Below are 20,051 nucleotides of genomic sequence, written 5' to 3'. Positions count from 1 at the left end.
CAATGAACACTGCATTGGACACTACAATTGAGACTACAATGGACACTAAAATGGTGACTTTAATGGAGACTACAAGGGACACTGCATTGGACACTACAATTCAGACTGCAAGGGACACTAAAATGGTGACTACAATGGAGACCACAAAAGACACTACAATTGATTACGTCGGGTCTTTAGATATTGCAAAACGGTCCATTTCACGCATGATAGCATTTAAAATCTAAAACCCAGAACAAACTGCAGTTACTTTTTCATACAATGATTTGATTTAATATAATTAATAATAAACAAATAAAACCATCAACCAATGAATTTTCAAATGAAACCAATTACTATATATTGGATCATCAGAAAAAGTTATTACCAATGGCTCCCTAATATATAATTTATACATATGATACCTCGAACCATGCCTTTGGTTTAGTTTCCTTCCCTACCGACGCTATGTTCAGTAGCTTGGTAGTGCCAGCAGTTTTTTGTATAATATACAGCAATCACAGATGATTGTATTATACTTTGGTCGAGCAAATCTTCCGAACAACATTGTGTTTGGCAATGGGCCGAGGTGCGCTAGTGGGTAACCGTGCTTGTAGAAGTACAATTTAAGGTGCCAATATTTCTGTTACTAATGACTATAGCTAATTATGATTTGTTGGATATCTCCGTTCCATATAGTTCGATGGATAAATATAAAGCCCGAGAGCTAACTATATATATAACGTTGACTCCCTACAATGGAATCTTGACCAAGACCATAAGTTATAAGGCTAAGATAGTCAGTGTCTCTTTGTATTGAAATTTAGGAGGCTGAAACCAGAATGTCCTGGTTTTCGATTTTATTTAAGTTCATCTTCTAGATTTGTTTAAATCTTAGGTATACGCTTTTGACATTTGGGATTTTTTTTAAACGATGACCCGAGGGACTGAGCGTGTCTGGCCCTACTTTTTGTGGAGCATCTTTTTAGAACACAATAAGGAAATGCATTTTATTTCATAGATTATATTTAGGGAAATTTAGTATTTCCCAAGACATCCAAGGCGTTTTATGCTTTGTACGAACCATTGGTTAATTTTCTACACCGCGTTTGTTCAAAGATCCTTTTTTGGTTAAGGAGAAATATGAAACTTATACAAATTTTGGGAAGAAGGGCACTTATTTGACAAACAGCAGTGTTGTTTTCCTTCTTTATTGGCAAGTGATAAAACATTGTATATTTTCATGCATTACGTATGACATGTTATAGATAACTAATATGCCCAAAAGAACTCCTACTAATGCTAAAGCAAACAATATAATACAACTATTATGAATACATTTATCACAAACCTTCCAAAGCTTAGCTTACGACACACGATTAGGGAAAGCCCACCATTTTCTTAAACTCATAATAGTTATAGTTTCTACACCATTATTTATAAGGAATGCATGTCACCACCAATTATTAATTTAGTTTTATCATTAAAAATATTCTTGTGTCCAATGCCCTTTCTAGTTCATGTTGCTGTCAAATCGGAACAGCGATCTACCAATTCTGCAGACATCGGTGAAGTTGCTTCTGCGTTTCCCTGAAAATCAAACGATATTTATAAAATATGTTTTATTCTTATAACTCTAGTCAATCAATACCCTGTAAAGAATGTGCACAAATCAGAATAAATATGCCTTCTACAAAATTGCTTTATTGCTTGTTTAAACTTCATGATCTGACGTCTTAGAATCACCCTAACTGATTTGGTAGGATGAATAGAGAATACTAGGTTCGTGCCGTGGATGGATGACCTTTATCTCGCAAGGCGTAGAAATATGTATGGTGAGCTGAAAAATTCCGTAGCCGAGCCAGATAAACTTTCCCTGTCCACGGAGCTAACCTAGTAATCTATTTTTCCGTTTAATACCTTGATTATAATAACAAATACGTTAAAATACTTTTATATTAACAAGTTCTTTCAAATTCTTTTAATAAAGGGGGACAACTGATTTTCCTTATTGACATCGGCACATTTGAAATGCAGTCTTTAAATTTGCCAAAACGGATTTTTTTATTTTTTGAAAATGTTCATCAATACATTTATAATCGAAATAATTGCATTTTAAATAAATAAATATAAATTCAAAAAAGAAAGGCTTTTAAAAGTCCATAAACAATATACAGCCACACAACAATTTTCTGATCACGTAACAATTATTCTGCATGTCACAGGTCAGTGTTCATAATCAAAATGGGGTTTACAAACAATCGCGGATCCAACTAATGCTGATGTTGTAACCGAGATGTTGTCATTCACAACAGAAATGAAATTAACTGTCGCTCTATACTGCACTTATTTTTCAGCATTTGCCGGTGGTTTAAGTGTATATGTAGATTTCATCTCCTTAATGTGACACACATTGATTAGATCGCAGCTACCGCAGCCAGAACTTCCAATCGAGGCTTACACCAGGTTTTGTAAAAGACAATAAAAACATTATTTAACGGTATATTTATTTAGTGTTGGGATTCTTTTTATGGTATGTATAACTGCGATTAACGGCATTTCTTGTAGTAAAATAACTCCTTTCTTTCAGATAAACTTTTAGGAAGAATTAACGAATTTAAGGTTTGGATCTGGTGCACATGCCATGATGCCATTTTTTGGCTTAGAGAATTTCCGGGAATTTTATTCCCAGTTTACACTTTCCAACAGCGAGTTACACGATCCAACACGGACGTGTTCTGTTGCCATTGGCAAATCAGTTCATATCCATGGTGAAATGTCGCAGATTACGCTATAATGCATAGCGTTCTCAAATGTATTTAATGCAAATGCATTTACTTGGAAAAAGACATCACACCCGACCCACCCGGGTCGTGCCGTAGTGATCTATGCACAGGGCTTTATGTCGCTGTTAAAATTGTGTTACGACAACTAAACATGATAAAATGTCTTATAAAGGTAAAATGGTGTAGTAACATTTTGAAGTAAGTATTGAATAACGGGTGGCAGGTCTAAAAACTGTAAGAAATCAATTCATATTTCTTCCTCGTCCAGCGACGTCATTGCCAAATATGGCAAATTCATACATATGTATCAATTTTGCATATGCTCAATATAGCATGCGCATTGCTCTATGTGGCACTATCATGCGTGAAAATAACAGAGTTTTATATATCCTCGATTCGGCGAGTAGTTTTACAAGTAGCATCTCCGCATTCATACTTTCATGTTGTTGTCAATGAAACGAATCAATGACGGCTATTTTTAGACCGACAAAACGTAAGTTGCAAAAGATGATTAAATAACAACATTTAACAACATAAAAACTCATTGCAACATATATTGTCATGTCTACGATACAATTATAGTATTTATTCTTTCTGTTGTAGACACGATATGTCAAACAAGGAAAAGATGTTACCGGGGGGCCAAGACGAAGAGAATAGCAATAAACAAGGGAGAGAACGCCCGCAAAGTGCAGGGGAGACAATCCTAGCATCGTTCGAGAAACGAATGGACGAGCTGACGGACTTGGCTAAAAGTGTCAAGTCCTGAACGGAAACGATGAGTACCATCCAAAAACATGTTGGAGGATTAAAGAGGGCAAATAATGACGATTCTTCAACAAACCCTTCAGCATAATTCCCGAGGAACGAACAGGACTCGGACGACACGAATAACAGAAACAATGGTTAAGATGAATCTTCGTCAGAGGATGATGATACATCCATTTCGGGAGCTGGCGTGGATCTTGATGCTTTTGCTCAAGGGAAGGGCAGGGAAGATACCCCGAGCCAATCGTCAATGATGGACGATCAACGGGATTTTTTCACGGAGGAATTGGAAGTAGGCGAAACTATCGATGAGGGTTTGGTGTCCCTCCTGAACGAAGCCATAAGCAATCGTCCCTCTGAGGAAAAAATGAAAGAAATACAGGGCAAATACAAGCGGCACCAGAATGCAGACAGGCTGCAAGTCTCTCAAGTTCCAGACATGCTCTTGCAGGACAAGATACCCAAACTAAAAGCTGCAGACTATCTGCGTCAGAGGCACCACGCGACTATGGTGGCAGTGGCATTCCCACTGATTAAAGCAGTAAGGATTGTCCAGAAATCGCAAGACCCCAATCTGTAAGGGCTCATAGGGGATGCGTTCAAGCTCTTAACAAATGGAATAGCCGGAAATGTTGCAACACGTCGTGAACGCATTCAGAAAGTCATGAAATCCCGCTACAAAGCCTTAGGAAAGCACAGACAATCGGTTGCCGGAACAGCTTTTCGGCGACAAATTTCATGAAACGATTAAGGTTTGGAGCGCCTAGAATCCACCTAATGCATTCGTCACCTAACACTGCCTCAGCATTAAAATCAGCCTTTTTAGGCCAGCGCCAAGGGTCCGGTTTCCCAAGACACCAACTTTGTCCAGACCTGGCAAACTACAAAAAGGGGCAAGGAAGGCAGCCATACCCAAACCAGAAAAAGCAGCTACACACAAAAAATTCCAAAACCGGAAATAGATAAAGCTGTGAGTTCTTGCGCCGTCATTGATAATTTTCAGTATAAATTACTAAACACTAAAGAAAATTTTAAAGCGGAAAAAATACATAAGCTTTAAACAAATGGGCTATGCTTACCAATGACAAATGGATTTCGGACACAATTTCTGATTACAAAATTGAACTAGGCGCAAAACCTCATCAATATAAAAATCCTTAACCATATCACGGGATCTTCAAAACATGAAATTAATGAAGAGCTTAAAACATATCTTGACGCAAACATCATTGAAGGGGTCGAAAGTACACAGGAAATGAAGGAATTAATTTCAAACAATTTTTTCAGACCAAAAAGCAACGGAAAATTAGAATAATTCTAAATCTGAAACTGCAGTGAAAGATATGTTGATAAATGGCATTTTAGAATGGAGACATTGATTACCGCTATGCTGAAAAATTGCTGATTTGCGTCAGTAGATTTGGCAGATGCATTCTACTCGATTTCAGTTGCTCAGGAGGACAGACCATTGTTAAGATTCCAATTTCAAAATAACAAATATCAATTTTGTGCACTAGTCAATGGTCTTTCCAGTAGTCCAAGGGTATTTACGAAGATCCTAAAACCGGCCTTCGCACACTTGAGAGCGAAAGGACATATAAGTTTTGCATACATTGACGATTCCTTTAGAAAAAGTCAAAGAACAAGTATTAAATGAAAAGTGCGGTAAATTTGACACTTTTTTACATTGCCAAAATACTGTTCCCAGTAATAAGACGTTGGATTGACAATATCGAAAACAGTTACAAAAAGTGACTCGCGAGAAACGCGACCTAGTACTGTTTTCTGATGCATTTTCTAGAATTAAAAGCGTGCCAATTTACTATTATGGCGTTTTGTAAAAGCATGATCAATTCCGATGAAAAATATAGAGAGAAACATTCATTTCAGTGCAGCACATGTTCCTGGGAAATTAAATCTTTAAACAAATTGTATATTTGTATCCCCAAATCCAGATTGATTTGTTTAAGACTTTATCATAAGTTAAAAGGATATGTGTCCAGATTTCATGATCATAACGCAGTAGCAATTGATGTCTTTAGCATTTCGTGGGATAAAACTTGTTTCATCCTTTTAGTATCATTCCAAGAGTTCTTCAAAAAGTGGAGGAAGGTCATGCGACGGGCATTTTAATAGCACCAATTTGGCCATAACAAGCCTGGCAGCCGAGTCTACTGAAGTTTCTACATGTATACGGCCCCTGTCAATTGTTACCACTTCCACAAACAATCTTAGCATTGCCCCAAGAACCCGATGCACAATATCCACCGCGCAAAATGCGTCTGGCAGTTTGTCCCGTATCAGGACAGCCCTCCGGTCCTCAGGCATACCGGCACGGGCTCAACAAATCATCATCGACTCCTGGCAACAAAATTACAACCGACATATTAAAAATGGATATATTACTGTGGGGAAGACAGTTATTTGACCAAGGGCAACGTTATAGCACACTCAACACAGCACATTCGGCTCTCAGTACCTTATTCAAAGTATGTGCTAATATTGATATTAATGAGAGCGGTCTTATTGGACGATTCATGAAAGGCTGTTTTTCGCAAAGGACCAACACAATCAAAATATAAGTACACGGGATGTTAACACAGCATTGATATATTTAAGGCAAATGGATTATGGCACATTATTAGCACTTTCACAAAAATTGTCCATGCTATATTTGTTTTGGTTTCAGCCCAACGACGTTAAACTTAACATTTGCTCAAAGTGTCCGATATAATATTTTCGCCAGACAAAGTTACGTAACAATTACACCTTTAGCAGTTTTAAGAACTGCAAAACCAGGAAATGAACTCCTGACTATTAAATTAATAAAATATCAATCAGAAATCTTATGCATCGTAAGGTTATTGGACAAGTACCTAAGTCGTACAGCCAACCTTAGTATGGGAGACAAGCTGATGATCAGCACGTAAAGACCACACAAAGTTGTGTCTCGTGATACCATTAGCCGTTGGGTAAAGACGATAATGATCAAGTCCGGTCTGGAAAATAAGTATGGGCCTCATAGCACTAGGGCAGCTATCACATCTACTGCAAAAAGGGCAGGAGTGGATCTTGGCACCATAATTTAAACTGCAGAATGGACAAATGCGGAGACATTTGCAAAATTTTATGATAAGACAATTCTGAGTCAAAAGACTGTTCAGGAAGCAGTCCTGTCAAACTTGTAGATTGACAGTTGATTTACTTTTTGTGTTGTATAGGAACCCTGATGGGACATAATAACACATTAAAACTTAAGTATATTTCATGTGTTTTTGAGTCGAAACTTGAAATTAACTCTTAAGTCTCTGTGGGACACATTAAGGAGTTTGCAGGAAATGAAATTGAATAGTTTGCCGAGATTTACCTTCGTAGAGGGGAAGGTGAAGGTTGATTATAATTTTATAGACTGCAAACTTCTAACGTGCTCACACCCAACCCTTATATACTTTCAAATTTCGACGAGTCAAAATGTAACTGTTAATTTTGGCTCACTGGCTCTTAATAATTATGTTCTGGCTGCGGTAGCTGCGACATTATCTCTGTGTGAGCACTTAAGGAGTTTACAGTCGATGAAATTATAATCAACCTTCACCTTCCCCTCTTCGAAGGTAAGTCTCGGTTAATTATTCAATTTTCTAGCCAGTTTTTTCAAGTGTTATTATACTACAGAATGGTGGAATTTTCTGCGCGAGTGATTCTTGAGGCTGTTGGATGACAAAGTATTGATAAGATTCTGGAGCACTATTTGTGTCTTACCCCTGACATTTCAGAATAAAAAAGATATCCGTTTTCAAGGTCAAAATGAACGATGGACTGACAATAAACATGACGTGGTCAAATATTCTAATTAAGCAAACTTTACGAGGCATAATATGCTTCAATTTGTAATAAAAGCTTACAAAAATAGCCTTTTTAAGAAACAAACATACAGAGAAGCAACACCACTGACATCATCATGTGTCCTTTTTGATGTAGTATATAGTTCTAGCACACGGAATAGGTCAAAATGCAAACATGGTTTAGACATAATAATGAACATATTAAAAATGTATTTTTTTTCTTTTCTTCAAAACAAAGTTCAAAATTTATATAATCTTCTTCGTAAAGAGATTATTTTGTAAATTCTATTCAAACATATTCTAATTGACATTACATCATTTTTATGTTATACAGATTTTTCAAAGTGAAATGTTCCCATCTTAAAGTGACGATGTTCAAATGTTCATACTTTTGATACAATGAATCATGCAATACATGTATATATACCTACATTCTTTTTTTATTTATTACCTTGGTTCCCAACCTGGGCGCATGAAAGTTTGGTTGGATGTCACCAATCCTAACAAGTGTGTTACCAACGGATTCTCCGGTTTCACAAACAAAACAAGAACACACTCTCTCGCAACATCGTGCTAACGATAATGACTTTGTATAAGCTACCATTACTTTCTTCACAATTCTTGTAAATTAATAATGTTTAAACTTTAAACTAATGTCTCATATCCAGCATCGATATATCTAAGCATTATGTACACATATATAGTAATCGATCTAAAGGGATTGTTTGTTGTTCCAAGTTTTTTAAAAGTTTAACTGTTTTGTAAGCTTGTAAGTATCATGACCTGTTGCACATTACACAGGGTGTTTCATAATATCTGTATATCTTATAAGAAATCGTCATAGTACTGCCGATTTATTTCATAATCAAACTATAAAAGCATAATTCTTAAGCAATTAAATGATAGTTTTGCATCAATGTAAAAGTACGAGAAAATGGCAACGTCATGACGTCATCAATGACGTCATTTACTGTGGGCATAACTAGCATAATGGCGCCGACCAAAGATCAGTGTTGTGAAGTTGTAAAACTATACTACGAAAGTAGATCACTTAAAGCTGTTGTATATACGATAAAAACAAAACACTCCGACGTCGTACAGAGAATTGTAAAGCGATTTGAAGAATCCGGTTCTGTAGAAGATATAAGACATGCATATCCTAAACGCCAGCAATCAGCGAGGAATGAAGAAAATATTGAACAACTGAAAACTGATATAAGTGAAACATAACAAAGGTCAGTACAAAGAATACTTGGAGATATTTCTAACTCTACAAGTGCTACATGTGGCTTCAGAATGTTGAAATATAATATACTATTTAAATCAACTACTGATATTTCAAATAAAGCAATCAAAAGAGTAATAATCAATAAAATAACGATTATCTATGTCTAAACCTGACAGTACCGGAAGGTGCAATGAAAGGCGTGCGCCTGTCTGCTCTAAGATCGCCTGCAGGTTGTCCAAAGGGCTGCGGAAGGACGGGTATCACATCTGGAACATATTAAACAAGGCTTCGCTGGGTCATTTCATATAACAGTCTCCTAACATTTAAGGCCATTCAGTATGCTATATATTATACATCCTTATACCCATGATTAGACCCATATGAACGAGGCCTTTCAACCACACAATGTAATTAACATGGCCTAGTTGCAAATTATACAGACTGCAAATACGGCTTTTTCAGATAAAGCAATCAAAAGAATAATAATCAATAAAAGAACGATTATCTAAATCAAAACCTAACCGTACCGGAAGGTGCAAAGAAAGACGTGCGCCTGTCTGCTCCTAGACCGCCTGCAGGTTGTCCAAAGGGCCTCGGAGTGATGGGAATCACACCTGAAATATTACAAGGCCTCGCTGATTCATATCACGTTTGTTACGAGTTTCTTGCGAAATTCCTTAACATAAAATTATTCATATATTCAAGCCCGTATCATTAACTATCGTATTGAGGTCGTGCTACTACGTACCATGTACCAAGAATGTCCTTGATCCTCGTGAAGTCCATATACCATATGTACTTGATCATCGTGAAGTCCATATACCATATGCTTTCTAACCAAACAGCAAGTACGTTTAACTCAATTCTACCATTTACTCAATAACCCAAGACTAATCTGCACTTTTTATCATGGGAACCAGAACACAGCCCACCCAGGGTCTCATCAAATGCAAAAAGCACAGAGTGTCTACTATTTCCGATTAAGCTTTCTTTACTCAGTACATTCAAAAATATATAGATTTTGCGCTGAACAAATTCAAAGATATTATGCAAATTTATGTACATAATTATGTGTTGATAATTGTATAAAGATATGACATCATATAAGTTTGGAAATGTCTTTTTGTCCGTTAAGTTTCATCATCGAGCAAACAGCTTTTGACCAATGAAAAAAACGGGCTTATTTTTTTCTTTAAATAGCTTTAAGCTTTTAACTTAAGCATGTCATCGTGTTTTTTTTTAGGTTTTAGAATGCTTAGGTAGAATCAAACTTTGCTGTTATTTGGTCATTTTCAATATAAAATATTTCTCGCAATATCAATTACATGTAACTTTCTTTTTAGTTTTCGTTATCGAAAATTCGTTTGACATAAATAACAACATGCTCTTTATGATATTTTTTTAGAATGCTAGAGTAATAATCTTAAAACGTTTTTTGCTAACTAGAATTTCAAACTCAAATAAAGAGAACTACTATCGTGAAACTTTTTTGGCTATTTAACGGTAGTATTATTTGGTAATACTATTAAAAAAAGTAACATTTATTTTGATTCGATTAAAAATATACTGATCATATCTGATGGCCTACGAAACTATCATCGAGACAAACTAGTTCCACTTTTAGCCTTTCATTTTACAAATCGTTCATGTCAAACGTGTATCATATTCAGCCGCTTCCGTCGTATATATAACAAGAGTTCATACAAATTTCACAGCATATGTGCAAAGTACGTTCGAATGAAGTTTTTCAATATGTATAAAACTGTATTTTTCCCAGGCGAAAAAAAATGCAAATAAAATTGATGTTCAACCATATTTTCAAAGCCAACCGCGTTTACTGTATTTTAAGTCCCCTGCATTGTCCAATATAAAAAGATAAAGGTAAAGGATCTAGATTAATGGGACTGCCTGGCTTCGTTCGTACATGCGTTAATCCATCCGAAATTAACGAACCGGAACGCGGGTACCAACATGTTGTCGAAAAGTCTTTGTTTTCGTATTTTACTACTTATTTCTACTTAACCAGGTAGTAGCGAAAAATGCCGAATATGGCCAATACTTTATTTTTTAAGTGAATGCTCGTGACGATTTGCCGGCACAATCTCGTTCGAGTATTCGAATGCTAGTTTGAAATACACCCAAGGGGTTGGTTCTTGATTTTGAATGTTATTCCAGCTAACTGAATGCCTTTTTAAGTTGCTATCTGGTAATAAAGATCCCTTGTATTCGTGGTCTGAATCCACAGGTTTATCCGACTTTTCAAAAACTAACTGAGCTTGATCTGAGTAAAAAAAAACTTAAGTTTAAGTCCTGCCAAATGTTTTGATGCATGTGAAAACTACAAAGGAGTGGATTAAAGTTTCGGTTGTTTTTTGTTTGTTAAAGAATATGTTATTAAAACTGTGAAGCTGATTGAAATTGATATTAGCCTAGTCAATTTCACTACTGTAACACTTAGTTCCTATTTGTTTTGGGCTTAAGAATGATCAATGTATAGGTCGATCCATTCTAAACTGTCTATCTTTTTTTAATTTGTCTTGTGCAAACTATCCTCTTGTATGTTTGTATAAAAATGCAAATGTGGTCCGTCAAGTTTATATATATTTAGCTTAAAATATGATTGGTCGTCATATGCATTTCATATTTCACATTCTAATAAATAACACATGCTTGAAATTATTGACTTGTATAGAATATGGCGCAACAGTACTGTACTTTATGAGTGAATTATGCTTTTATATGATGCCGTTAAGAGAATGGACTCATAAACAGACATTATGGCTTCATGTTTCCATTAAAACAACTTATAATTCTGGACATTTAATCAAACGAAAAGCATTGCAATTTTCAAATATAATCATTAAACTAAATGTATTTTATTCTGGGCTGGCTTGTCCCTGTAGGTTTTATTGTTTTATTGTGATTTACACTTACCACGTCGCAGCGGTCTTCGTCCATGAGGATTTGGAAGCGATAAAATGCGCTGAAGTTCTGGAATAGATGTAAAAGGGTCATGTAAAACATTTATAGTGTTTTATCCTGAATAGTCCATCTATCATCACATGTGACAACAAATAATTTATCTGTCAATTGCAATAGTATACGTTATAATTACTAAAACAATATGTCGATATGTGTGTATTGGATATGGGTCGTTATTTACGCAAACTTTTTTTCTTCCTTCCATTCACATAAATATTATAACAATGTGCCAATGATAAAGTCTATATTAGTATAAAATATCGACCTTAAAAAACACGTCTCAAGCAAAATAACATATTGTAGTGACCAATCTCACAATCTCAGTGGGGAGAATGTACTCATAAACAGACAGTTTGGCTGCATGTTTCCTTAATGCAACTGTCCATTCTATAAATTTTAACAAACGGTTATTCTTGGCTGGCTTGTCCCTGTAGGTTTCATTGTTTTATTGTTACAATTTACACTAACCACGACGCAGCGGTCTTCGTCTAGGAGGGTTTGGAAGCGGCAAAATGTGCTGATGTTCTGGAAAAGATGTAAAAGTGTCATGTTAAACAACAGTGGTGTTTAGTCGTGAATATTCCAACTATCATCACATGTGTCAACAAATAATAGGTCTGTTGATTGCAATAGTAATCAGAATCGGATATTTAAATGCAATGTTTAAGCCTTAGAAAATATGACAGACAATGTTGTTTTGGAAATGGAGAAATAAAAAATATAATCTGTAATAAACAAAGTATTATTTCTAGAAACTATGATAATGGAAATTCGAGGTAGAACCATGTATTATGGAAGTTAAAAGTCAAAGGAGAAAAATATGCAAGAAGGAGAGCTTTTAAATGTTATATACAAGATAGTGTCAGGAAGTATAGCCTTAAGACGGACGAACGTTTTGGATGCTTTAGTTTCAGAGGATCAAACAGGATTCATTCAAGGTCGAAATATAAGAGAAAATACACGTTTCTTTTATGATGTCATGAAAATAGGCGATGATAAGAACAATCCTGGCTTAGCTATGCTGGCTGACTTTGAAAAGGCGTTCTTTTCAATATCTTCAACTTTATTGAAAAGGGTTTGACTCTATTGGTGATATGTTTATAAAAATGGTATAATACTTTTTTCCGTACTTTACTGAAGTTGCAATCCGATCAAATGGACATATTTCTGACTTTTAGGAGAGGAAAAGGTTGTAGATAGGGGGACTTTTTTCTCCATATTTGTTTGTTTTATGTGCAGAAATTATTTCAATTAAGATAAGAAACAATTAATATAGAGAGTGTAAAGTTATTGATGGTGAGGCATCGAAGATGTTTCAGTTTACGGATGATTTAATTAGATGGTACAGAGAAAAAAGTAAAAACAGCTTTATATTTGTTATATCATTTTTTTTCGCAATAATCAGGCCTAAAATTAATTATATATATAATAAGATAAGACCAAACTAGTTTGAATATGACAACTAAAGTACTCATCAAGATCCATTAAAGCAAAGTTCAAATAATCATGGTGTACTACTATATTTAAATTTCTCAGTTTGCATTTTGATTTAGATTTAGATCAAATTGGTAAGATACATTTTAATGAAAAATATGTCAAAAGCTTATATGGTATATGTATTTAGCTTATAATATGATTGGTCGACATAAGCATTTCATGTTTCTACCACATTGAACGATTACATGCAAACTCACATTTCAAAATGTTACAGACATATTCGAATATATAAATACTTATGTGAAAAACAACAGAAACAAGCACAGTAGCCAAAAGTTTAAACATAAACCCGGTTTAATGGCACTGGGTAAACGCCAAATACATAAAACACAAAAAAATCACTAACAAGAATCATGGAAGAACAGCACAAAACTCCACAAACAGCACAGTGCATACATACTATATATAAACACTAGGTATGTTTATCAAGGATTGTTAGGTACCGCCTTGGAACGGTCAGTAAATTGTAAATTTACTGGGGGTTTGAACAAGTTTATGTTCACAAACCTCACTCTTATCCCAACAATCCTAAATAAAGAAAAAATGTAAAAGGTAAATCTTATCGGAGTATGCATTTACTTGAGGAAACAAAAAACACGTGCTTGAATCTTTTGACTTGTTAAGAATAAGGCGAAACAGTACCTTTTGAGTGAATTATGTTTTTATATGTTGCCATTTAGAGAATGGACTCATAAACAGACATTATGGCTTCGTATTTTTTATATTTTTGTAGGTTTTATTGTAATTTACACTTACCATGTCTCAGCGGTTTTAGTCCGGGAAGGTTTGGGAGCGGCAAAATGTGCTGGAGTTCTGGAATATATGTAAAAGAGTCATGTAAAACAATAGTGGTGTTTAGTCGTGAATATTACAACTATCATCACATGTGTCAACAAATAAAAGGTCTGTTAATTGCAGTAGTATACGTTATAACTACTAAAATAGTTTATGGAAATACGTGTTTTGAAAACGTGTCATTATTTATGCAAAATATTTTTTTCTACCCCCCATTCACATAAATTGTATTACTATTTGCCAATGATTAAGTCTATAGTAGTATAAAATATCGACCTTAAAAAACACGTATCAAGCAAAAGATCATATTGTAGTGCCCAATCTCACAATCTCAGTGGGGAAAATTAGTCCATACTGTATTTTTGTCTGATAACATCGTCATCTATGATTTATTATCTCTTGGATTATTGCATATTTGTCTATCTTTTGATTTATCATTCAAGGAATGTGTTAAAAAATCAAATAACAGTACATATTACCTCAAATACAGTTGATGAATACATAAAATCCATTTTGTTTTAAATATTTGCATTTCCTTTGAAGGACGATTTTTCATGGAGACTTTCAGTTTGAATATTTTTGAATCATAACATTTGCAAGAGGCTACAAACCATAATATGCTTCTGGAAGGAACATTTTTCATTGCTATTTTGTTAATTTTTGTAACTGAGCCATTTAATTGGCATTCGCGAGGATGGTTTACGGACACTCTCGAAGGAACAACCTTTTCAAGAAGGTAGAGTTTTTGTTGTTGTTTCTACGGTGTATAAAAGTTTTGCAAGCAGGACTATGGCACTAGGCTATCTAAATTGAAGCCACGTTTGTTTACTCTACTTAATGTTTGTTTTGTTCTATTAAAATCATATATGTAGGGATATTTTCATGGATGATGTTTAAACTTGAAAAAGTATGTTAAAGTCTATATTTTGTTACTTTGATTTCTTTGACGGACAACTTTAGGTTTTGAGATAGTTTGCCGTTTTCCTGAGTTAATTTTAACTCAGTGTTTCATATCAGGGGTATTGAGATAATATGGTGCCGTTTGGACGTAAGCTCCATCTCAACGTTTACCACTAGACGTTTGCGCGTTACCACTATTTGAGCACACACGAGGTTATCTCATTTTTTGAAACACCAATGGCTTAAGATGGACACGTTACAACATAACTCCACACGTATACGCATGATATTTCATATTAGTCAAAAGTGTTGCCTCAAAAACGAAAAACAACACTTCAGATAAATCCAGTTAAAAAGTTCTGAACTTATACAGAACAAGAAATGTTAAGTCTGCTAGGGGAGAAGGGTGTATGTGATGGATCTAGCAAAAAGAAAAAGTAGCTAACGTTTGTTTTTCGGGGTAGTGTAGTCATACAAAAAACTATACCTAACTCTATGATGGTATATTTTGGCAATTTTGTGTTCCAGTGTATTATTTTAATGTTGTTTGGGAAATGGAGAGTTAAAAAGAATCTGTAATAAACGAAAACTTTTGTCTAGAAACTATGGTAATGGAAATTAGAGGTAAATTTTAAATGTTATACACAAAACAGTGTCAGGAAGAATAGCCAAAAGACTGAGAGGCCATTCTCTAAATGGCAACATATAAAAGCATAATTGGACAAATAAAAATACAATCTGTAATAAACAAAGCAATAATATTAGAAACTATGAAAATGTAAAAAAGAGGTAGAACCATTTAATTTCATTATGCTACTTATAGGCAAAGGAGAGAAAGATGCAAGACGGAAGACTCTCAAATGTTATATACAAGATTATTAGGAAGAGAAGCAAATTGATTGTTAAATGTTCTGGATGCTTTAGTTTCAAAAGATGAAACATACTTCATCAAATGTCGAAAAATAAGACAAAATACACGTTTTAATTAAAATTAAAATGATCATGGTACATTTTTGAAAGTACAAATCTCTCTTTTAATGTAAAAGTTATTATGCAATCGTAAGACATTTGTTTTTGAAGGTACTTTTTTGAGCTTAAATATTTGGATAAAAGAACTAACAACATACAAATATAACATATCACATTGTGTGCATGTATGTTTATATATAAATAACTATATTTGTATCTTTTGTTGACATTGCATTTAACATACAAACAATATATTATGTTAATAGAAAGATTTCATATTATGCTTATCAAATAATTTTGTAAATTATTTGTATTGTCGTCAGTCAATACATATATAAGCAACACTAACATGACCTACCATACTGACAGGAAATTGGTCATTTCCGACAATGAGCTTATATTAAGAAAGCTACGTATGTAAGTATTTATGTATGTATGCAATGCTTCTCATAAGACTTGTGGATATGTATACATCGCTGTTTTGTGTTGAAGTCCATGCACATTTTGTGTTTGTATGTCACTTATGTTTGAATGTAGCGTTTCTTTGCATGTAGAAATACTGCGTTATAAGAAAACATAACAATGTGAATGCGTATGTATTATTAATAATATGAGGAGCACACATAGATGCTTATTATTTAAGTGCCTATGTGCACCTTGTGGTTATCTTTTCTGAACAAAAAATCACTATTTAAAAGCATATTATTATTTGGTTTACACTTCATTAATGAAACACAACGAAAGCTCAACAAATATGATTTTTTAAATCCATTGTTGTTGGAATAATATTCAAGGCGTTTCAATTTGATATAAGTAAACTATTATGTATTTAATTATTTGCTGATTCCCTAAGACTCCCTTTATGGCCTTTTTCTATTGTAGGGATTCACGAATATTCAGTTACTAATTGATACGATGTATGTGAAATTGATTGTCTACTTAACCATAAATAAAAACATGCAATATTTCAAAATGAGTCATCACCATGGATGCCTGGGCTGTTTTTGTTTACATTGAAACTTACAATGTAAAATTATATGTATATAAATTCAGGAAAAAACCCCATTTATGATGTAATGAAACAGTTATTTCTTCAACACTTTTTATTGAATGTTTTTCTGGTATGATGGATGCATTAAATCAAATGTAAACAGTTTAAATGTATGTATTTGTCCACGTTGGCCATGGCCTTCTTGATATTCTGTTAATTTAAATTAAACCTGCAACCTGAAACTTTAATATAGAAGAAATTAAATAAGTCTTCTTTTCTAAAATATTATTTTGATTTTAGGTTTATTTACATAAAATGTTATTGAAGAAGACCTTCATTTATGATAAGTACAACTTTAAATTTTGATTTATTACTCATGTTCATTTATGTTTCTAAAATGATATTCTTTAAAGTATCGAACATTCCTGTTAAGGAAGAATGTGCTTTAAATAATAGAATCAAAATAATTGAGATTGTGCACGATGCCAAACTGTTATGTGGATGGTTGAGATATTGAGTTAATTCTTCAATATTTGGGATAAACTGGGTCTAGCTTAAAATATAAGCTGTGCCTCATTCTAATTATATAAGTGTAATTGGCAACAGTTAAATATGCACTCTTATTCCCAAATAAAATTGTCCACTATTAATAATATGTTTAAACATTCAAAAAGGATGAAAAAAAATGTCGAAAACAATAGTTCGTATCCTGGACACCGAGTTTAATTTGAAAGAAATGAGGGTTAAACACGGTATTTCTACCTCATGAGACCAAAGTAGACTACAGGAAATCTTTTATTTAGCATTCACCAATTATGTTTTAGCGCTTTTTGCTTTTAAATACACGGTTACAATCTTGTCAGTAATCAGTAACTAATGTTTTCCATAAATGCATTATTTATTTAGAAGTTCAAGATTTATCAGTCAAAATTGATGTTTGTTATACATGTGTATGTGTTGATTTTGAATAAGAGTGTCACTTTAAAATAATCTAGCTAAGGCTCAGAATCAGATATTCAAATGCTTTTGTCAACCCGACAATGAAAGAAGTAATGTCACTAGAAGTGGGCAAAAAATGTTTCATTACCAGAATAATTTCTCCTTTGGACAGAAAGGACCCTGCCCCTTGATTTTAAACAAACTTATACAAATCACATTGTAAAATGTTCACCTCGGAATGAATAGACTTTTAACAGTTGGTGTGAATCCTTGCCCTTCGGTGCCTTACCCAAAATGTTCTTCTATGAAGCTTAACTATTTGGTCTGTAGGATCAAGATTCAAATTGTCAAACATGTGTTGTAATTAAGGAACCCATTGCTTATATATTGGTTCGCATTAGAATTATTTTATTTGCTTTTCTCGCAAAGTCCTCTGTCAAGTTTGATTAAAATATGTCTAAAGACATATTGTTAGACATAGATTCAATAAGCTGAAACAAGAATTTTGTCTGAATGCAGATGACATCCATTTATAACTGTGTAAGTTAATTAGATTTCCTTGCCAAGGGCTAAAGTCATGGGGTAAAACTTTGGGTTTGCTCAGGACTCATTCTTAATGACTTTCTATGGACTATTTACAACAATCTTATTTCTACCGCAAGCATAGAAATTTGTGTTTATGTCCAGTTATATGTCGTGAACAAGGTAAGCATCGGTACAGTTTTTTTTTATAAGTTTTAAAGCCAGAATGCCACCGAATATGTTTAACTTAAAAAAAAATCTAAAGATCCCAATGCCCATCCATCAGTACACAATACTTATGTACAGTATTGTAAATAATTTCTCAATAGAGGAAGCATGTGTTGAGGATGCTGATTGAAACCTTGGTTGTACCATAGTTAGTCAAAGTTAATTAAAGACACTGATGACTCATAAAACGATTATAATAAACAAACATGTTCTTGTTTAAGCTTGTATGCCAAAGGCCTTAGAAAGTTTGAATGAAACATGTGTTAAACAATTATAACCAAGCTTTTGTAAACCATGGATCTTTCGTCTTAAATGGCTTTACCTGATTCTGAGTGCTATAACACTGCTATATATAACAACTTTTGAGAGAACAACAAATACTACAACAACACAATTTTAATGGGATGTACATTTTAAGAGATAGAATTATGAAACCTGATATTAATCATTAAGCGATTTCAAAAATTGATTCATCAAAATATCAATCCGGTTTTTGTTGATTTATATATTTTTTGTAGACTATTTAATTGTAATAGTAACGCAAAAGTTTGTCTTAATGGACCACAATTATATTATTTATTTGTAAGCATCCATGAAGTCAGAAATGTCATGACTAAATATAAGAAATATTTAGTGCATTCTGTTACATGTGTATCATGTATGTATAGTTATGTACGAAACATTTAATAACAAGCAGAAACAACGACAAAAAAGCAGAAAACAACGAGCACAGAAGGACATGCATAACATAATTGTGACCAGAGGATCAATTTTCATATGTTGAACTAAGTGCAACTGTCTTACTGTGTTATATACATTTGATTTTAAAGCGACCTTATTATTGAAATGTTTATGAGATTTCATCATATCTTCATACAGCAGCACCAATCACTACTTAAAAACTCCAACTTCCTTACACAAAGATTTCACGGTAACCTCAAAACGTGCTTTGTCACGAAAATGTATAACATTCGAGTATTTTCCCTGATTAAAAAATGGGCAATGAGAATATTTTTCATGACTATGCAAGTAATAAGTTTTAAACAAAAACAATCTAACGATTGGAATGAAAAACGTAGTTTCTACTTATCAAATATTGAATTATCGTACTACCAGAAAATAAAGGCGAGTCCATTTTACAACAACTTTAAAACCAAAAGCAGAACACATAACGGTATATGTGCAGTACTAAAACAAAACGGTTAAGTAAAAAATAAATCGTTTGATAGCGATGTTTACGAACTTGTAGTTTTAAAACTTTTGAAATGTTCGTTTTAAGTTCGAAAGGAAACAATTTAAATAAATTTATTGAATACACAGAACATATTGTGGCTTGTGTAAAAAAACTGCAACAATAACAAACTATGATGTAAACATTTATATTTAGCAAATTCATTTAAAAAAAACTTACTTACCGTATGCAATTTATAAACACTTGAGGAATCCCGGAATAGCCCCGTCCGTATCTTTTCTATCAACTACATATATCCAGAAAAAAGAAAAAAAAAAAAAAGATTGAATGTTCATCATTTGCTTTAATCAATTTATTTGTATAAAACAATCAGTTTAAAGACAACAATTTTAACATTTATTTCAAATTTCGTATCCATTTATTTAAGATTTCT

At 33.6% G+C, this 20,051-nt stretch overlaps 1 protein-coding gene across 1 annotated transcript; it reads right to left on the bottom strand.

Moving 5' to 3' along the window:
* Nucleotides 1-1,192: 1,192 nt before the first annotated feature.
* On the bottom strand, nucleotides 1,193-19,657 carry LOC128235341 (uncharacterized). Its single transcript, XM_052950157.1, has 7 exons — nucleotides 19,540-19,657; nucleotides 13,839-13,895; nucleotides 12,054-12,110; nucleotides 11,538-11,594; nucleotides 9,131-9,217; nucleotides 8,783-8,869; nucleotides 1,193-1,569 (listed from the first exon to the last, which is right to left on the bottom strand). Exons 1-7 carry the CDS (start codon nucleotides 19,559-19,561, stop codon nucleotides 1,493-1,495), a joined length of 444 nt encoding a protein of 147 aa, XP_052806117.1. The 5' UTR covers nucleotides 19,562-19,657; the 3' UTR covers nucleotides 1,193-1,492.
* Nucleotides 19,658-20,051: the final 394 nt, after the last annotated feature.

This window comes from Mya arenaria, chromosome 5, assembly GCF_026914265.1.
Source record: "Mya arenaria isolate MELC-2E11 chromosome 5, ASM2691426v1".
Classification (NCBI taxonomy): Eukaryota; Metazoa; Mollusca; class Bivalvia; order Myida; family Myidae; genus Mya; species Mya arenaria.
The sequence above is the reverse complement of the archived record's forward strand: the minus strand, read 5'-3'. Positions and strand labels throughout refer to the sequence as shown.